General features: G+C 50.2%; 1 protein-coding gene across 2 annotated transcripts in view; it reads left to right on the top strand.

Moving 5' to 3' along the window:
* The window catches only part of Nod1 (nucleotide-binding oligomerization domain containing 1), a 49,668-nt gene extending 29,627 nt beyond the window's left edge, over positions 1-20,041 (top strand). The window contains exons 4-12 of one of the 2 annotated variants that reach the window (XR_015685764.1): positions 2,040-3,864; positions 7,292-7,375; positions 8,632-8,719; positions 9,381-9,464; positions 10,848-10,931; positions 11,690-11,773; positions 14,530-14,613; positions 16,362-16,445; positions 18,949-20,040. Coding sequence is in view for 1 of the 2 variants with exons in the window: in NM_001109236.1 (NP_001102706.1) it covers positions 2,040-3,864; positions 7,292-7,375; positions 8,632-8,715; positions 9,381-9,464; positions 10,848-10,931; positions 11,690-11,773; positions 14,530-14,613; positions 16,362-16,445; positions 18,949-19,021 (2,486 nt within the window). In the remaining variant the exon portion in view is untranslated. 2 annotated transcript variants of the gene reach the window in all.
* Positions 20,042-20,928: the final 887 nt, after the last annotated feature.

The raw sequence follows: 20,928 nt of genomic DNA, 5'->3' as shown, positions 1-20,928 counted from the left end.
CAGACTCCAGTTTGGCCAGGGATTCTAGTCACTTTACAACCCCATGTCAGAATGTCTAGAAAAGCAACTTAAAGAAGCAAAGCTTTGTTTTAGTGCCCCAGCCCATGGTTGCCATGTGCCTAAGTGGGGCTGAAGCATTATGGTAGAAGGACATGGCAGAGAACTGCTGTTCCCCACCAAAGTGACAGACAGCAAGAAGCCAGGGACAAGATACCCGCCTCCTCCCACTAGGCCCCACCTCCTAGTTTCTGCTGCTTCCCAAAATTTCCATCAGATTACGAAACTGTCAGTGGATTCATCAGAGTCTGAAAGGTCCATCAGCTACCCTAAGCCGGATGACTGGCCGTGTTATCGGCCTTCATGGGACATATCAGATTTAAGATGTTACACTTGGAAACAAAAGTCACCTTCCCAGAGAGTGAATGTTTACAGAGAACAAGGCCAAGCAGCAGTGCCAAGGCTGAGTTTGCTCCTAGACCCTAAGGTGCCAGCTGCCTTTAGGTAGCCTCTTACTCATGCTGTTCTTTTCCTTCCTGCCTGCCCGCCTGATTCCCTTCCCATGTGTGCGTGCATGCTGGCGCGCATGCGTGTGTGTGTGTGTGTGTGTGTGTGTGTGTGTGTGTGTGTGTTTGCGCGCGTGAGTATGTGTGCTGACATTTATTCCCATGCTGAGTAGTTCCCTCAAAGGACTTCTCTTTTGCTTCCTTCAGCCATGACCAGATGTAGACAGTAATTCGTTCTCCACAATGGAATCATATGGCAAGATCTTATATCTATGAATGTCCAGAAAAGGCACATTTATAAAGAGAGGAAGCCCACCGGCAGGCGTCAGTGTCTGGAGTTGGGACAGAACAGAGGCTGGCTACAAATCAGCTCCAAAAGCTTTAGGAGGGTAATAGAGATTTCTAGAATGAACTATAGTCGTACTTACTGAACTCCAGAAATTTACCAAAACTTACATGACTAGGATATAATGTGATTAGTAAAATTTCTGCAATGTAAATTATTATGAGTTAGGCCCAAGTAAGCTATAAATGACCTAAATTAGCTTTAAGGTTCCTCATTTCAGTGAGGATTTGTGTTTGGGGGCAGAATACCAATATGAGCCCAGGTTGGCCTTGAACTCTTGATCTTCCTGTCTCAGGCTCCCAAGTACAGAGATTCCAAATGTGTGTCACCATACCATCCCTCTTTATAAATTTTGATCAATCAGTGGGACTAATATGGGTGTCTGATTTTTGCTAATTGAATAATTTAAATTCAAGAGTCATTTTAAAGGAGTGTGTAGAACACTCTTTTGTTTGGCATAACAAAACATTTTTTGTCATTCGTGTGTGATGGGAACATGGAAATCATGCAGCACATTATGGTGTCTCTGCTCCTTGTGGCAGATTGGGGTTCACCCTTAGGGCTTACACGGAGCATCTGTGCCCCAAGGTGCTCACCCTGGGAGCCAGCGGTTGCACTGTGTTAGCCCAGCATATTTGATGTGACGTTTGAGGCTAGGCACAGCAACTTTGTAAATCAGATGAACGCCCAGCCTTGTATGTTAGAGCCAAACGTTTTGACATCCAGTTTTGTCAGACCCTATTCAAGAACGGTATTGCAAAGCAAAGAAAGGCTGGGGTAATTTCTCCCCATACAAGACTCTCAGTGCAGACTCACTGTTCAAACAGGACTGTGGACTGGGACGGGGCAGCAGAGCCTGGCCCTCAAGTGTGAGTGGCTTCTGTCTCTAGTTCAATGACAACATTGTGTAGAGAGACAAGGGAGGCCTGTCTCAGATACTTGACTGGATGGCCTTGCAGCCCTCCAGTTGGCTAAACCTAAAGTCAAGCAGAGGGAGGGAAGGCCTGACCCTCAAGGACACTGGCTCTTTGAGGTCCTGGGGACTCCTGTTAAAGGAGTAAATGATTTGGCTCAGAACCTGGGCTGTTCGTTTGCTTGCGTGCTTGCCCGTTTCTAGCCGCTCTGTTAATGCATCTACTCCCTCCCTATCCCCTCACCTGGTTGCCGGGAAACACTCCTCCCCGCTCCAGTAAGCAGGTATACCCAGCAGCTGCGACACCAACTGGGCCGCGATTCCAAGTTCATGCTGTGCTACGCTCAGAAGGAGGACCTGCTGCTGGAGGAGACCTATATGGACACACTCATGGAGCTGGTAGGCTTCAACAATGAAAACCTGGGCAGCCTAGGAGGCCTGGATTGCCTGCTGGACCACAGCACAGGTGTCCTCAACGAGCATGGCGAGACTGTCTTCGTGTTCGGGGACGCGGGAGTTGGCAAGTCCATGTTGCTACAGAGGTTGCAGAGCCTCTGGGCGTCTGGCAGGCTGGCCTCAAAAGCCAAATTCTTCTTCCACTTTCGCTGCCGTATGTTCAGCTGCTTCAAGGAGAGCGACACATTGACTCTGCAGGACCTGCTCTTCAAGCATTTCTGCTACCCGGAGCAGGACCCCGAGGAGGTGTTCTCCTTCTTGCTGCGCTTTCCCCACACAGCGCTCTTCACTTTCGACGGCCTGGATGAGCTGCACTCAGACTTCGACATGAGCCGCGTGCCGGACAGCTGCTGCCCCTGGGAGCCGGCGCACCCTCTGGTCCTGCTAGCTAACCTCCTAAGCGGTAGGTTGCTCAAGGGTGCGGGCAAACTGCTCACTGCTCGCACAGGCGTGGAGGTCCCCCGCCAGCTCCTGCGCAAAAAGGTGCTGCTCCGGGGTTTTTCCCCCAGCCACCTGCGAGCCTATGCCCGCCGGATGTTCCCCGAGCGCACCGCGCAGGAACATCTGCTGCAGCAACTGGATGCCAACCCCAACCTCTGCAGCCTGTGCGGGGTGCCGCTCTTCTGCTGGATCATCTTCCGCTGTTTCCAGCATTTCCACACGGCCTTCGAGGGCTCCTCGCAGCTGCCGGACTGCGCTGTGACCCTGACCGATGTCTTTCTGCTGGTCACCGAGGTGCATCTGAACAGGACGCAGCCCATCAGCCTGATGCAGCGAAACACGCGCAGCCCGGCGGAAACCCTACGTGCAGGCTGGCGCACACTGCAGGCGCTGGGAGAGGTGGCTCACCGAGGCACGGACAGGAGTCTCTTTGTGTTTGGCCAGGAGGAGGTGCAGGCGTCGAAACTGCAGGAAGGGGATCTGCAGCTGGGTTTCCTGCGGGCTTTGCCCGATGTGGGCCCTGAGCAAGGCCAGCAGTCTTATGAATTTTTCCACCTTACGCTCCAGGCTTTCTTCACTGCCTTCTTCCTGGTAGCAGATGACAAAGTGAGCACCCGGGAGTTGCTGAGGTTCTTTCGAGAATGGACGTCTCCCGGGGAAGCAACGAGCAGGTCCTGCTATCCTTCCTTCTTCTCCTTCCAGTGTCTGGGTAGCGGTAGCCGGTTGGGCCCTGATCCTTTCAAGAACAAAGACCACTTCCAGTTCACCAACCTCTTTTTGTGCGGGCTGCTGGCCAAAGCCCGACAGAAACTCCTTCAGCAGCTGGTGCCCAAGACTATCCTAAGGAAGAAGCGCAAGGCCCTGTGGGCTCACCTGTTTGCCAGCCTGCGCTCCTACTTGAAGAGCCTACCCCGGGTCCAGTCTGGAGGCTTTAACCAGGTACATGCCATGCCCACATTCCTGTGGATGCTGCGCTGCATCTATGAGACACAGAGTCAGAAGGTGGGGCGCCTAGCCGCCAGGGGCATCAGTGCGGACTACCTCAAGCTAGCCTTCTGCAATGCTTGTTCTGCCGACTGTAGTGCGTTGTCCTTCGTCCTGCATCACTTCCACAGACAGCTGGCCCTAGACCTGGACAACAACAACCTCAATGACTATGGAGTGCAGGAGTTGCAGCCTTGCTTTAGCCGTCTCACCGTTATCAGGTGAGGCTGAAGGGCACCTGAAACTGGAGAGACAGACAGGCTTGAGGCCACATGACTAGTAACCTGGTTCAGGATTCTTTTGGTCTGTCCATTACACAGGGCCTCAGCCCTTCTCTCTGGGAATGGGTGGGGGAGGCAAGGAGGAGTCAGGTGACCAGTTCAGCTCCAGATGAGCATCCTGTAACTAACTAATCTCAAGGGAGAGAGTTGCTATTGTCTTAATATGGCCAGCCCAACGGCCAGTGTACACGGAAAGTGGGTGAAATGCATTTGGGTTATAACCAGCTTAATGTTCTTTCCCCTGTAGTGACAATTCTGGAATCGTCTAGAATTTGGGTTCTTTAAAAAACATCCCACAGAAATATGATTGTGCTTTCATTTTAACCTCAGGTGTAGGGATGTGGGGCTGTGTTAGACTGTCTATAGCAGCTGACTATGATTTGCCTCGTGCTCCATCAGAGGCATGGCTTTGCCAGCTGCAGATAGTTTCTGCGATTGTATGACATTTGAAACTCTAGGAACTTTTCAGAGGGTACATAAATGCTAAAGCCCCAAAAGGACTGGTGGTTTCTGGTCATTCAGGTGGGGTTGGTTGTGGTCTGTCATGCTTAAAGAAGAAAAAGAAATTAGAATCAGATCCCCTCTCCTTTCTTTCCTTTCTAGTGATAGGGGGTGGAACAGGTTGGGGATAAAGGATGGGAAGAAGAAGAACCCACAAAGTAGCAAAGACCACCAACATTCCCTGTAGAGGCAGAGGCTGCTATGGCCTTGGAACAATAGCGCCCGTTCAGGGGAATAGGAAGCAGAGACAGAGAAGTTAAAGAATTGCTCCAGGCCCCACAGCTGAGTTGTGGTGGTGCTAGAAGGGGAAGAGCTGCCCTTGAAGATTAGCTTGAGGCTCAGAAAGAGCAGAGATTCTTGCCTTTGGCTCCCGGTCTCTGGTGTGGCTCCAGGGAAGGCAGACTATGAACTAATCCGGCCTTGCTTCTCTTGCTTCTTGCCTCACAGTTGCATACATGTGCTGCCTTGGGGTGTTTTCTCTACTTGAGAGTAGATGTGAGAGGCCACTCTGCCTCTCCTGTTAGCATTTCCTGTATGAAGCAAACCTTGTTAGTCTCTACAAGGACTTCAGTCTGCCACAGCTTGGCTCATGCCATTCTGTAGAACAGAGGGGATTTGGAGTTCATTCTTAGGCCCGGGAACTAGGTGAAAACTATGTGGGGACTCGGGGTATATGAAGCTGAAGACAGAGAGCAGCCTAGAACCAAAAGCCAGCACCAGTCCTGGGTGCATGAGTCAGCCACTAGCCTGGGCAACCTCCACTCAGTAGGCACTTAACCACCTAGTGCCTCTTCTGTAAGGAGGAGCTCAGTAGCAGAGTGGGACCCTGTCCTGTCTGGTTGTTCTCCACACCAACACAGGAAAGAGCAGCTTATAGGACAGCAGGGCTTATGGGCAACCTTACAGAAACACTTGAGGACATCAGGTAGGATTAATTACCATAAAGAATTTGAGAAAACATCATCTTAGTGGCTTACATATATCTTACTTCTCTCTGGGGAGGCTGACCACCAAAGTCCAGCTCTCAAAGTGTTGAAGTCCCGCCATCTTGGCTCACCCAATTAACATGCCCAATTAAAACTAAACACCTCATCCTAATGCAGGGCTTCTACCTTTACAAACTGCCATTTTCCTTTGTACTACATCAGTCTTCTCTCTATCCAGAGGCAGTCATTTGTCCCCACAGGGACAAGCACTCTCTTGTTCCCTTACCTTTCTCCCTCACCCTCCATCTCCTGTCTGTCTCTTACTCCCTGCCCTCTGTCCCTCTGGGACAAATACATCTCCTTTATGCTTAGGACTTGGTCTTGGGGTCCCGAGCTGATGCTGTTTCTACAGGTGTGGAGGAGGAGAAGGTTTATGGTAGATATGAAGAGAGCACAGCCAGAGGCAGAGACATCTGAGAGAATCTGGGGCAAACAGGACCAGACTGAGCTGGGCCATATGGGGAAGTGGGGGGAGGGGAGAGACAGGAGACCAAGAGTCTAAAAGGGCAGAAAGAGTGAAAAAGAACCAACATTGTCATGTCTGGATTATGTAGGGTAGAGCTGCTGGGGAAGGACAGCCCAATCCCTGGGCCAGACAGTTCAGGGTAGAGGGCAGGAAATGCTGGCAAGGAGCAGGTGTGGACTGAGGGATGCTGGGAGAGCCTGGTGGCCAGGGTCTGCTCTGATATATTAATAGGCTTCTCAGCCCTTTGTCTCTGGTTTAAGACCTAAGAGGATGACTGTGCTGTGAGTACCCTGTGCTTGTGCTGAGACCAATACTGTGGGGGACAGGCACTGAGAGGCTGACCTTATCTTTTGATGTGGCTTGATAATAAAGCTTTTCCTGATCACTTTTTATTTGTTGTGGATAAGTTTGTGGTCCAGCTCAGCCACAGCCTGTGCTAGTAAGTAAAGTTTTATTGGAGCATAGCCACGCCCTTTGTTTGCTTCTCTGGTTGTTCCACCCAGTAGGGTTCAGCAGTTCTGGTTGGACCAGCAAAGCCTTCAGCAGTTTTAGTGTAGAAAGCCTGCTGCCCCCATCCTGTCCCTCATGAGGGGTTGGGGTGGGGGGTCCTGCTCTCACCTTGTCTCTCAGCTGTTTTCCTTCTTTAAGGTCAGGGTAGCTTGTTATAGAGATTGCTTGGTGGGTGGGGGTGGGGTGGGAAGAGAAAGAAAAGGGAAAGGGGACGAAAGGGAAGACTATTGATAGCTCAGGGGCATACTTGCCTAGCTTGCTGCAAGCTCTGGGTTCTACCCCTGGACTACCAATAAATACATGTACAGTTTTGTCATGAGAAGCTATTCTGTTGGTTCTAGAGAAATTGCAGCCTGTGGCTGGCTCTTGACCTACAGGGAAGCAGCCCCTGAGGCCCTGTTTTCCTGTTTGTCCTGTGGCTAGTGCCCAGTCTGGCCGGCACAGGCAACGTATGCCTTAGAGGTTAGCTGGAGGATTGCTGCCAAGATACGCCCTTTCCCAGAAAGCTATTGGTTTCCCTTGAGATTTCCCATCGAGGGCTGCTTCAAAATGAGCAATTTCCCTGGGCAGGGCCTTGGAGCTGGGTCAGTTCTAGTGGGGATTGTCCTGTCCTCTGTTTTGCAAGTTATCTCGTGTCCTGACCCCACTCCTCAGTGGCAGTGATCTCTAAAGGAAGCCCCTCACATTTCAGACTTCATGAAGAGAGGATGGAGAAACCACACCCAAAATGCAGGATGTTGGAGGTAGCTGTCCGCACATGCCCTTCTTGTCTCTTGCGGCCCTTTTGTTTCAGGGCCGTGCTACAGCCTTGTTGCTGGCCCTGTCTATAGCCATTCTTGGACTGTGTAAGGCCTTGGATGCTCCACTGCCCTGACCCGCAGCTGTCTTCACTGTCGTGTTTTAGACTCAGCGTCAACCAGATCACCGACACCGGGGTGAAGGTGCTGTGTGAGGAACTGACCAAATACAAAATCGTGACATTCCTGGGGTGAGTCTTGCTTGAGGATCCTGGGCCTGCTACCTTGTCATAGTTCTAAGCAGCAGAAAGTTAACAGCCATGTGGTCCACTGGAGACAGGAATCATGGCCAGTGCTGGCATCCTCCAGCCTCAGCCTCCCACATGCTGGGCTTACAGGCATGTACCACCACATGTGCTCTTTGGTCTGTTCTAGGCTTAACCAGTATCTAGATAGGATTTGAGCTAATCGTGTGGAGCCCAGCTTCCTTCCTTAAAAAACTGAGACCCAATCTGGGAAAACTACTTTGAGGATATAAAGTATGTCCAAATAAGTTTCGTAGATGTTAAAATACCTGCTTATACATTAGACTTGATTACTTTGGGTCTGTTCCCTGGTCAAAAGCAAGGGGCATATATGCTGAAAATCAGTAACACAGCAGAGGGGTCCTACCTAGTATCGTCTTCAAATACCTCAGAAAAGGGACTGAGTACCCAAAACCAAGTAGGGCTAAAGACCACACATGAATCCACGTCAGTTGCTAAGTCAGTGTCTTAGGGCTTTATTGCTGTGAACAGACACCATGGTCAGTGTAAGTTTTATAAAGGATGACATTTAATTGGGGCTGGCTTACAGGTTCAGAGGTCAGTCCATTATCATTAAGGCAGGAGCATGGCAGCATCCAGGCAGGCATGGGGCAGGAGGAGCTGAGAGTTCTACACTTCATCTGAAGGAAGCCAGGAGAAGACTGAGCACCCCCAGGCAGCTAGGAGGAGGGTCTCCAAGCCCACCTCACAGTGACACACTTCCTCCAACAAGGCCATACCTTCTAATAGGGCCACTCCCTGGGCCAAGCATATGTAAACCATCACAATCAGTTACAAAGAATTTTGAGTTTTGGAGTTGAGGTGAGGGCATGTGGCCCCATGGCTGCTGCTGTTTCTGTCACTGAGAATCCCTGGACCTCAGTGGCCCTGGAGTGTAAGAACATATAGTCTAAAAGCCCCATACTCCTCTCTGTTCTGTATGAGCAGACACAGGACTTTACTCTTCAGACAACCTAAATCTCCATCACCAGCGTTTACTGCGTTGTGTGCCAGGGTGCACGATGGCATATTCTCCCTTTGACCGTGGGGTGGAGAGGTATAAGAAGGAAGTCTGACTTTAGAGCAGGCTGATGCAGAGCCCAAACTCTGGGAATCAGTAGGCAGCATGTACTCAAGGTGGGAAGGGGTGCTCAAGTGACAGTGAGACTTACAAAGGCCCCTGGCTGTGCTCTCTCTCCAAGTTTATACAACAACCAGATCACTGATATCGGAGCCAGGTATGTGGCCCAAATCCTGGATGAATGCAGAGGCCTCACGCACCTTAAGTAAGTAAGTGGGGAGGGGCGGGGACTCCTTAGACATTGTTTTTCTCTACGAATACCAGGCTCACCTTTTCCTTACTACATGAACCAGTGTTGTCATAAAGAGGTTTCACCCTAAAGCCTTTGCCAGCCCCATGGCCATAGTGGTCCAATTGGCCAAGTGTGTTCATCCTGTGGAGGAACCCAGTGTGGGGCCTGGATTGCAAAAGGGCCACCTGTAGGTGGGGAGTTAGCACTTTAATCTCCCTAACTATTGGCTAGGAAGAAGGGTTGTATCTATTGCCCTCTCTGGAATGCCAGAAAAGATCCTCCTCTCCCAAGGAGCTTGATCCTTGGCACTGTCACAGATAAACCCTTTCAGGCTGCTGACCATCCAGTCCTCCTGACATGCCCCTTGGCCATTGTCAGTAAGTGTGAGCATTCTCCAGCCTACTGAAGTGAGTGATGGTCCTGGGGTCACTTACAGAACCCCAGGAAAGGCCCCAGGCGTTGACCACCAGCAGAGATCAGGAGCGATCTCCTTGGGCGGCTGGTCCCAGACTTAGATATATGTGTACTGGGGGCAAGATCACACTGGCAAGACAGCCTGCTGGGCTCGGTGCTGGGAAGAAGGATGGCTCGGGTGGAGTGCCTATATGGAGACTAACTGTGCCTGCTTCTCTCGACAGACTGGGGAAAAACAGAATAACAAGTGAGGGCGGCAAGTGTGTGGCCCAGGCTGTGAAGAACAGCACCTCCATTGTTGATGTTGGGTGAGTAAAAGGGACCTCCCACACACACGGGTGCACATAGCCTGACAGCTGTGTGGGCACTGGCTGTGCCTTCGGACATCAGTGAGCCAGAAGGATGCAGCACAGACGCCCTGGTGGTGACTTCTGCATGAAAAATGGGTGGGAAGTCCCAGAGACAGTGACACTCAGAGCTTCACAAACTTTTAGTTACTCATTTAGAAGTCAGCGTCTTTGTGACTGGAATTGGAAAGAGGCATCCTAGCTGCCAGTCGTTGGTCTTGGTTTTAAGAATTTATTATGGGCTGGAGAGATGGCTCAGCGGCTAAGAGCACCCGACTGCTCTTCCAGAGGTCCTCAGTTCAATTCCCAGCAACCACATGGTGGCTCACAACATCTGTAATGGGATCCGATGCCTTCTTCTGGTGTGTCTGAAGACAGCGAGTGTACTTATATATAATAAATGAATAAATCTAAAAAAAAATTTATTATCCTCTGGGTAGTTTTTTATATTAAAAAGGATGGTAAAATGTGCATGATATAAAGTCAACCACTTTCACCATGTTTAATTGTGCAGTTCTGTGGTATTAATTCATACATGTAAGACAGCCAGAAGACCATCCTCTCTAAAGTGCTTCTTGGCTCTGAAGCTAGCATGCTATCCATTTCTAGACATCCAAATCTGAAGTTCATCACAGTTAGTTAGTTAGTTAGTTAGTTAGTTAGTTAGTTAGTTAGTCAGTCTCAGACTCTGGAGTGTGAAGGCAAGAGTGTTACAATTCAGTGCCAGCCTCAGCTCTATATCAGGTTCAAGGCTGGCCTTGTGTGCGCGTGAGTGTGTGTGTGTGTGTGTGTGTGTGTGTGTGTGTGTGTGTGTGTGTGTGTGTTGGGGGGGTCAGCTTTGGTGTTCTAACTCTCCACCAAGACTGAAGTGGCATGCAGGGCCTGGTTGGCACCATCCTTGCCACATATAAGGTAGATTACTGGTGTGGTTTCAGCCACAGCTCTAGGCCTTGGCTTCCTGGGAGGCCAAAATCATTTACATCCCTTTGCTGCCTCTGTTGACCCAGGGTAGGACTCTAACTCCTGTGCATAGCCTTTTAGAGTGGCCCGTGTTTTTCTTTCTATGGCAGTTGCTGGCTGAGTGTCTCAGACCGGAGCCTTCTGGCGAAGTTCAGAGAGGCTGGTCTCAAGCTGCGCAACCTGCTGACCTGCCTCTCTGGGCTTGAGGCTGTTGCTGCATTCACAGCTCTGTTACTGGTAGCCCGGGGCAGGCTTTTTATGCAGCTGCAGGCTGGGCTGAGGTAACTGCTCTGGGAGTTGCCTGTTGCGAATGAACCAAGAGGGCAGCTGTCACCAATTGGAGGTGTGGCCAGTTAACAGTCTTTTTGTTACCTCTGCTTTCAGGATGTGGGGCAATCAGATTGGAGACGAGGGAGCAAAAGCCTTCGCAGAGGCGCTGAGGGACCACCCCAGCCTGACCACTCTTAGGTAACATACCTTCTGAGATGTGGGCTCCAGGGGCCCAGAGAGAAGCTGTGGGAGGGGGTGCCTGGCTTTTCTACTGGATTGGCTTCTCTTGCTAAAGTTTTCCTCAGTGGGGGTGAGGCTTGTGGTCAAGTCCATTACTCTCAAGTACCCAGTGACCAACAGGATGACACGGGACACTTGCAGCCGCTCAGTTTTCTCCATGTGCACCCTTTGTAGGGGCAGAGGCCAGGAGCGGTGTTCAAACCCAGATAAAATGGAAGGGATACTGCCAGCAGGTTCCTGTTCCTTCCTCTTTTTCAAACGACTCTAGGACAGAGGGGACCCTCCCTTCCTGTGAACACCCTTCCATTAGCGTCCTGGCCTGACACCAGAACCTTGGAGTCTTGGAGTTTTGTAGGCTCTACCATGAAAAGGAGTCCAAGATTCCAGTCAAAGAGACTTTCCCGGGTCTTGCCATGGGTTTCTGAAACTCTTAGATGATCTGAGCAGTCCTGTGAATCCCTCAGGCATTCAAGACCAGCACAGTCCACTTTTGGAGCACCAGGATTCCTTGGCCTTCAGCTCAAATGCAAACCGCTGAGTTCTGCCTTTGTTTCTACCTGGTCTTTTCAGGAATAGCCACAAGCCTGCCCTCACACTCTCCCACTTCCTGCCTGGGGCTGTGTCTAGATAGAAACTTCCCAGGTGACTGAGCGTTGACGGCAAGGCCCACAGTGGACATGTGTGTAGTAATCCATCCCCCGTGTCTTGCTTTCTAGTCTTGCATTCAATGGCATCTCCCCGGAGGGAGGGAAGAGCCTTGCACAGGCCCTGAAGCAGAACACCACTCTGACAATAATCTGGTAACTTTTTGAATCATTTCTGAGGGTTGGGTCTGGTCATTATTCTGGAGGTTCCACAGGATATGAACTCTAAACTTCCTCATTTAAGAAGTAAGTTAAATTTCCCCAGTTATCTCCACAAGCCCAGGACTACAAGGGTGAAGCAGGCTTGTTACTCAATCTCAATTTAGTTAAAGGAGCTGGAAGTCCCCTCCAAACAATCTCTCTCAGGCCCAGCTTCTTCTATCCACCTGGCTCAAAGCACCACCCACCCCCTGGCACTACCCTTCCTGCAGCTGCCCCTAACCATGCATACACATCAGGATTTGGCGTCCATGCCCCAGATGGCCTATCTCTAGAAACCTGGAATCCTCACACTTAGAAAGTGGATGTTACTGATGGGGCTTTTGGGCAACCCCATCTTTCTGGTAGGCCATTTTGCCTTTCATTTTCCATTATCTTTATTTGTGAGCAGGTTACATTGTTATCCTCTGCTGTGTTATCCTCTTGCCTTCCAGTACTCTTCCCCTCGTTAGATCTTGCCAACACAGTGTTAGTTACTTATCTTGTGGCTGAGGCAAAATACCTGAGAAAAATAACTTAAGGAGAAAAGTATTGATCATGGCTCACGGTTTGAAACTACCGTCCATGCCGATAAGGAAGGCATGAAGCAGAAGTGTGAGAGCTGTTCATACCGTCAGGAAGCAGAGAGACGAACACTGATCCTCAGCCCGCGCTCTCCTTTTGAGTTAGTATGGTGCTCCGGCCCATGGGATGGGGCCATCCACATCCAGCACGGGCCTTGATCTAGAAACTCCCCAGATCATGCCCAGAGGTTTGTCTCCCAGGGGAGTATAGATCCGGGCAAGTTGTCCATCAGTATAAACCATTACACGTAGTTACTGAAAATCCATGTTCTGCCCAGTGGAGTGGAGAACATCTGTGGCCCCAACATTCAGAAGGCTGAGGCTGGGGGATTGCAAGTTTAACACCATCCTGCCCTTCATAGCATAAGCCTTACTCAAACAAAAACAACTTGGAATAGGGTTTTTGTTTGACAGCTCTGATCGGATCTGTCACACTTTTTAAAAATTATTTCCCTTCCAAAAAGTTAGTATTTTTAAATAACATAGGCTTTGTAAGAAAAAGGCATGCAGATGAAAGTCTGAAAAGTAGAACTAGAAAGTGCTTCTCATGGTTTCCAGATAATATTGCTTTCCTCGAGTCTTTCTGTGTATATAAACGTACGCAAAACGGAGGTGCACTTGGCTGCTGGCTATGTGCTAGCACAGCAGTCCACTCTGCGTTGCGTATTTGACGAGTCCATTCCTGTCAGGAAGTCCCACCTCCACAGTGCTGATGTTTTGCTGTTGCCTGGGTCTGGCCAGTACTGGAGGGTGTAGACGCCTCCATGGCATCTACCTGTAAGGTGCAAGGAGCACCTCACCTTGTGGTGGTCAAAAAGGTCCCCCTCAGACAAGTGTCCAGGGACAGTGAAACTACACTGGTTTGGGGCCCGCTGCTCTGAATGAACTAGAATGCCAATGGCTTAACGCAGGCCATGGGTCCTTCTGTGCTGTCACACGGGCAGACTCCTCCCACGCTTTCTGTCTGTAGCACTGTTGCTCTTCACCTGCCCATGAGATGCTGCGACCAGACACATTCATCCACTTCCCGTCAGCGATGCAAGGCCAGGAAGCTGGTGTCCAGAGCACTCTAACACTGCCTCCTCCTTAGGCCATCTTACCATCCCTAAGGCACAACGCGGCTTTGAATGGACGCCTGCTATTTCACCTGTCTTTCTGTTGACAGGTACCTAAAACTGTTCATCTTTTGCATCCTGAGCACAAAACCCCAGTGTGTGTTGCAAAGTCTGAACCTTTGTCACACATCTTCTTCCTTTTCAGCACTGAGGTTCAAGCTCAGGGCTTTGGGCACGCTGGGTAACGACTCTGGCACTGTTCTCTCTCCCAGCCCTTAACTTCTTTTTTAAAATTTGAAATATACTGAGGCTGGCCTCAAACCCACCATCCTCTACCTCCACCTCTGAGGAGCTGAGATTACAGACACCACTTTTCTTAGCTTTGACACACATCTTATACACATCAGGGTGAATTTCTAGTCTGATGATTTTTGTCTCAGTAAAATACATTTAAGATTGGGAAAGATGTGACCCAACTACCCTGAAGAGAATCATCTTCTAAACAGGGCTGATTCCTGCAGTCTTCTTACTCCTTCACCCAGTGGAGCAAGAGGATCCTCCCCTGTTGACATCGGGAGTTTCTGTGCATTTGTCCCATCAGCTGCTGTGTTTAGGGCGTCTGAGAGGCTCCCTGAGCTTTGTCATGAGTTCTTGTCCTTCACGGTGACCTCAGAGCACAGCTGAGCATGGTTCAGCATGCAGGCTTTCCCAGGTCTCCATCCTCCATCCTGACCTGGATAGTGCACTGCTGATGGCACTCAGAGATCTAGGGCCGGAAGCTGATCTGGAGGCTGATCAGCAAGCACCAGCCCCTTATATCAACGGCTAAATCCAAGGGCTCTGTCCAGGTGGGGAACTCCGCTGTGGAGGGAGGGCAGGAAACAAGAGTTCTGGGAAGGACTGCCTGGAGGTTAGAGCCCTTGTACGCGTTTGTCTGCTGGGTCTCAGTGTAGACTGGGAGCCTGGCCCTCAGCATGTGATGCCTGGCTGGAGGGAAGGCTCTAAACGGCCTCTGTGAACTCACAAACAACATCTGTCCATCAGCACTCCTGACTCAACATTTCCTTTCTTCTAGGCTGACCAAAAATGAACTTAATGATGAGGCCGCAGAGTGCTTCGCCGAGATGCTGAGGGTGAACCAGACGCTGAAGCATTTATGGTAACTCATGGGCCCAGGGCCCAGACTCTGCTCTCTGTACATAGTCTTTGCGATAAAATCTACACATCACAGCATCCAGCCATTGAAAGGTTAGAGGGTATTAGTGTCACAAAGCTGTACAGCTGTGACCGTCTAGGTCTAGACCAAGTTTACTGCCCTTCCCCCAAGCCCTGTCTGGCCATCTCTGCCCTAGTGACACAACTCTGACTTCTGCCTCTGTGGTGGGTATTTCGTATAAATGGAGCCATCAACCTGGCCTTTTATCTATGTTCATCAGCACAGTTCCCAAGGTTACCCATGCACCGCAGGAATGCATTGATCCTACCTTGTCTTTTAAAGCCACGTGGACTTCAGGACATAGCTATATGACATTTTGTTCTTTATCAGTTGGTAGATATTGGGCCGTTTCCTCTTCCTGGTGACTCCATGAGCATTCATGCACATGTTTTTGCATAAGCATATTTTCCACTTCTTTGTGTATATACTTAAGCACAGAGTTGCTGGTAACACAGAGAGCCTGTTTAACTTTCTGGGGAAATTTCACACAGCTTTCTATAGTGAAAGCCAATTTGCCCCATTCTCACCAAAAGCTGGTTTTCCCTTTTTGAAATGGATCATTTATCGGTTTGTTTTCTTTTCTGAAACGTAATTTATTTTTAACTTCACTCATACGAAAAATGTTCTTTGAGCAAATGTTCTTCCCAATTACCTTCTCTTGTTCCTTCTCCCTCCCAGCAAATCTCTTCTTCCCAAGTTGTCCTACTTCCCTGTTTTATATGTGCACTTGTGTGTGTGTGTGTGTGTGTGTGTGCGTGTGCATGTGTATATATGCATGCATGTGTGTCCTGTAGTAATCAGTCATAGTCAATGACAAGAGCATAAACAGAGGGTTTCTTATTTAAGTTGGGTACCAATGGCTGTATCACTGAGGATGGCAGCAGACTCGTGTACCCGCAGCCCAGTGAAGAGGAGAGTCCATGATACCATGCAGACTTATCATCGTCTGTCTGAATTTACATTGTGGTTGGCAAAAGCATTGCTACAGAGCTAGGTTCCAGGCTGCAGAACAGACTACAGGCTGCAGGCACGGGCTCCAGACTGCAAGTTAGGGTTTCAGGGTATAGGCCAGGGCTCCAGGCTGCAGGCCAGGGCTCCAGGCTGCAGTGTCTGCCTTCCCAGCCTTGCCTGTATTATGCCTAGCTGGGCTCATGTCTTGTCTGCAGCACTGTGAAGCCCTGTTTATCCATGCTGCACCACAGTATCTGAGTGACAGCAACAGCAGAACCCTTCCTTGCCTGCTCGCCTGCTCGTCTATGTTAGGAGGACCTGGCGCCATCTTACAAGAATAGTTGGTAGCTACGTTAAGTTCTGAATTCAAGTTCTGAAAACCTTACATTTGGCCGTGCCTTTGCCTAACTACTTGGAAGGAATGGCGGACAGCCTTCTCTTACTGCTTAGATTGATGGTCTCCCTGCAATGAGGGATACACACACACACACACACACACACACACACACACACACACACACAGAGAGAGAGAGAGAGAGAGAGAGAGAGAGAGAGAGAGAGAGAGAGAGAGAGAGAGAGAGCAGTGAGGATTTTCTGGGCTGTTCATTGCTCTCCTGTGTCTGAACCATTCTCAGTCAAGCGAGGAATAATTCTGGATCCTGTTACCACCCAGCCCTGACCCTGAGGATCCCAGGTTGGACCCAGCCTTCTGTGTTGACATAGGTGCACTCTTCTTTCAGGCTAATCCAGAATCATATCACAGCCCAGGGGACAGCCCAGCTGGCCAGGGCACTGCAGAAGAATACCACCATCACAGAGATTTGGTAAGGCCATGCTCTTGTCACACCAACCAGCTCCATAGTTCCTGACAAGGTGCCACTAACCCACTTACGCCATCATGGAATCCCATTCCACCTCCTTTTGCCTGTGAGGACCCTGTGGTGAGGAGCAGAAGTCGCAGGACAAGAGGGAGCCCAGTGTCCCTGAATACTCACGAGTGCTCTGGAAATGTGTCCTGGAACCTGGGTCTGGGCTGTCCCTCTCAGTGTGGTGCATGGAAGCTGGCAGGGACAAAGCCAACTCTAGGCGAGGCTTATGGAGCAGCCTCAGCAGGAACCCAGTCTGCGGTTCAGAGGGTGGACACCACTAGCCATTGTCTCTTGTATAAGTGGGGAGAAGAGTTGCAGCACCCGAGACTCAGATGAGTCCTCCCCGGTCTTGACTTCTGAAAGCTGTTAGTGGTTTTGCTTTGGAAATGTCACTGGTCACACACTAGTCCAGGTGCTGCAGCCAGCATTGTTTTGAAGTGAAAGAGGAAGGACAGAATCCCAGTAGAGTACGAACTGTCTCACCCACCTTGCCTAAGGTGGCCATGCGGACGAGTGTTTAGATGCTGGTTCTAGGACATATTTCTAGATCCTTCCAAGTTGACGACTAATTAACGATGATGTAGAATCTGTTGCTCTTTTGGCCACAGCAAAACATTTATGAAAAAGGCTGTTAACAGAGAATAGAGCCCCGCTCCAACGAAACACCACTGTCTGGTACCCAAAGGCCAGGTTTTCTGTGAGGAGGTCCTGACCGTGAGCTGATGGAGCCTATCTCTTGGTATCCTAGGAACTAGCACTGTATCGCTACCTGTCACTAAATCACATGGTCTCGAATGCCAGCCTTGGGCTACTACTGAGAATCTAGTGGGGAACACACGTGAACTACCCTCATGGCCTCACCCTGAGATGAGGGAGGAGCGCATTAGGGGAGATAGTCAAGTGCAATCACGAAGGCTGCAGAACCAGGCAAGGCCAGGGAGGAGCTGGGCTTACGGCAGACCTCCTAAGGAAGAAACTTTAGACTGAGCCACCGAGGAAGATCAGGAGTTAGAAGGCTGGAGTGGTCTCGAGTGTTGAAGAAGGACACATACAAAGGCTCAGTATGAGAGAGCATGTCCAACAAGAAGACTAGCAGCCAGGCATGGCTGCATATGTGTTTAATCCTAGCACTCAGTTCCTTGGGAGTTTGAGGCTAGCCTGACTTACAGGCAGAAGCAGCATGGCCATAAAGAGGCTTTGTGTAATGGTTGATATTGACTGTCAATTTGAGAGGTTATAGAATCACTTATGAGTGAAATCTCTGGGCGTGTCTAAGGAAGTTTCGATCGAGTTAACTGATGTGTAAAAGACCCACCCTAAACACGGGCGGTAGTATCCCATGTGCTGGGACCTCAGACTGAAAACTAAAGTGTGTAGGGTACTCAGGGTGGGAGAGTGGGGGAGGTGTGTGGGGGGGAAGCAAGCACCAGTATTCATCTTACTGCTTCCTGACTGCAGATGCAATGTGACAAACTACCCCATGCCCCTGTCACCATGCCTTTCCTGACACTTTACCCTCAAGCTATGTGTTAAAATAAACCCTTCCTTTCTAAGTTGCCTTTGTCATAGCAGCAAGAAAAGTAATACACCCTGTTTCAAAGACATCCACAGTAAGTTGATGCCCATAGACTCAGGTGCTGTGGAAGAGGGTCTGAGGAGGGAGGCAGCGCCTGGATGTGAAGTCAGATCAATGTATTTTAATCTTTATACTAAAAGCAGGGGAAGGGTAATGAAGGCTGTGAAGCAGAAAGGGGATGTGGTCAGGCCAGAGTGCGTCTAAAGGAGCAGTCAGTAACACCAGAGAAGGATGCTGGGACTGGGACTGCAAAGGGTCACAGTGTCAAGCCAGGGCTACTTAGGAAGTACAGCAGAGCTCCGTGACAGATGGACTAGCAGAATGGAAGCAGGCCTCAGGGACTCCAGTATGCTACCTGACACTGCTGGATACGAGAGGGACCGTTCACTGAGCTGGAGGCCTGGGCAGAATTATATGGAGACATCCAGAGAAAGACCCCCAGTAGGAAGCTTGCCTAACTGATGTGTCTGTGGCAAGAAAAGAGGCCGGAAGCATAGGGCCCGGTCAGATTCCAGCCTCAGGCCAGTACTGAGGATGAGGGCATGAGGAAGCTAAGAACAAGTGCCCAGAGACAGGAGAAAAACTAGAGCCTGTGATGCCCATCAGAGATGGACACGATGCTTCATGGGGGGAAGAGGTCAAGACAGCCTAAGGCCTATGAAGGCTCCAAAGGAGCCTCTAGAGGCTGCTAGTGAGCCCAGTGAGACCCAGTAAATAGAGCAAGGGCAGCTGGTATTAACTGGTAAGACTGGCGTTAATATCAAAGCATACTTTGGATAGTGTGTGCTTCTTGATTTCAGGGTTGCATGACTTGCACAGGGTGTGGATAGATAATATCCCACGACATTTTGTATAAAATTTGCTTCTTCTCCTTTTCGATAGCCTCAATGGAAACTTAATTAAGCCTGAGGAGGCCAAAGTCTTTGAAAATGAGAAGCGGATCATCTGTTTCTGATGGGCATTCCTGGGCTAGATCTTTGTCCTGGGTTGTTCCTCAGTCGCAGCCAGCACTGTGCAGCCAGCAGGGAAGCGGGATGCTGTGCAGGGCCTGCAGCAAGGTGCCTGCCAGGAGCTCACACCTCCACAGTGCAAGCCGACCTCCCCTGCAGATGCTTGGACTGGTAGCACTGGAGCATGGCTGAGACTGCGGAAACAGAGTGTCTTATGAGCCATCGTCACCACTCAAAACAGCAAGGCATTTTCTGTACTAAGATCTCCCCTCATACTGATTAGTCTGAAGCTGAAGGAACGAAACAGCAGAGGAGGCCAAAGTCAGTTCCCACAGATGCCTGGGGACTCCATGGGACCGATGATGTCACCTTCGGGAAAGAGCTGGGAACTTGAGCAGAGCCAATGGCAACTTCTTGGGGGAAAGAAGGCACCCGGTGACCACGTGACTATCCTGAAACCTCCTTCCTCTGCTTAGTACCTCTCACTGTACAGATCTGTTTCCTCCCCACAGCTGTAGCTGCTGAAGTAGGTCCACCATGGGGAGGCTCATCTGAGGACCCACAGGTTGTCAAAGGCTCGTCACAGACTCTGGTTTGGTTGGTTCTGGATTCTCACTGGCGGCAAACAAGAGTCAGAGGACATCCTCAAAGTCAGTCTCGGAGGATCTCCATGCTGTGAGAGGACTGAGGTCCCACCCAGAATTTTTACCAATCTCTGCTGGGTGAAATCTCTCAGGGAGAATCAGTTCCCACCCTTCACAGCAGCAGGCATGGCTTGCCTCGATGGACCTGAGATCCTAGCATAACTCGTTCCCCTGCCTGTGAGCAGGAAGTACCTTCACATCCACAGCAGCAGGAGGGTGACTGACCACAGCTAAGACCTAGAGAACCAGCAAAGCATGCCAGACATCCACCTCCGTCCCATGGTGGGCATTTGGGGATGCCGGTGGGGTGGGACGGTTGGGATGTTGCCAGATAACATGTTCTTTTGCCACTTCATTTGTTAATAAAATATTAAAAATGCTCACTGTTTCTAATGACTGAGTCTGGGGTTTTCTGAAGGGACTCTGCCTGGAAAGCATGCTTTAAGCCTCAGCCAGGCTCACTGCAATGGGGATTCCGGGGTGTTATGCTATACAGAGAGCAGATAAACAGAAGCTAGAGCTGTCACCAACTTGATCCTTCACGGGTCCCACCAAGGGACAAGAAAGGTAGAGGTGGCGTCCAATGCCATTCTACCTGGTCTCTGAGTCCAAATGGGCTGCTCCTAAGTCAGGACACATGGCTGTATAGGGCACAGAAAACCCCATTTCACACTGCTGCTAATGCACAGGAGGGTCTGCAGGCCAGGCTTGTTCCTGGGTGGAAGCCCATGGCAAGAGGCACAGAGCCAACAGGGACAGCAAGAGACAGTCCAGGGAACCCTCCAACTGCATCTTTTGGTCCCGGAGGTCATGTGTAGTTTTGTGTGGCAGCTTGCAGGGGAAGGGGCAGCTGAGGATGTTAGGAGGAAATGCATAGGAGCTGACAACCCCACAATGCAGTTCCCTTAAAAGCACTACTGTGGGGATCCCCACCTTGCACACTCCAGGCCCCAGCACTCATCTAATAATCACCTGTGGGGATGGCAATTGTCTCTCTAGCTGGATTGGGAGGAATCTACCAGAAACACAGCAAGCAGTGGCATGCGGAGGCTGGTGAGCAGTGGCTGCACCCTCACCACATCATACATGAACTTCTCTGGGGCAAAGCATAGATTTATTAACAGCCAAAGTGAAACCCTTGAGGGAAAAATGTACTCATTATTGCCCTTCCGGCTATGAGAGCTGTGACCTTAGGAGGTCGGGCATGTGACCTGGAGAAGTCGGGTATTTGTACAGGGTTGAATTTCAATCCTATTATAATTCCATCG

The sequence above is a fragment of the Rattus norvegicus genome, chromosome 4 (assembly GCF_021556685.1).
Source record: "Rattus norvegicus strain SHRSP/BbbUtx chromosome 4, alternate assembly SHRSP_T2T, whole genome shotgun sequence".
NCBI lineage: Eukaryota > Metazoa > Chordata > Mammalia > Rodentia > Muridae > Rattus > Rattus norvegicus.
This window is presented reverse-complemented; position numbering and strand designations above follow the sequence as displayed.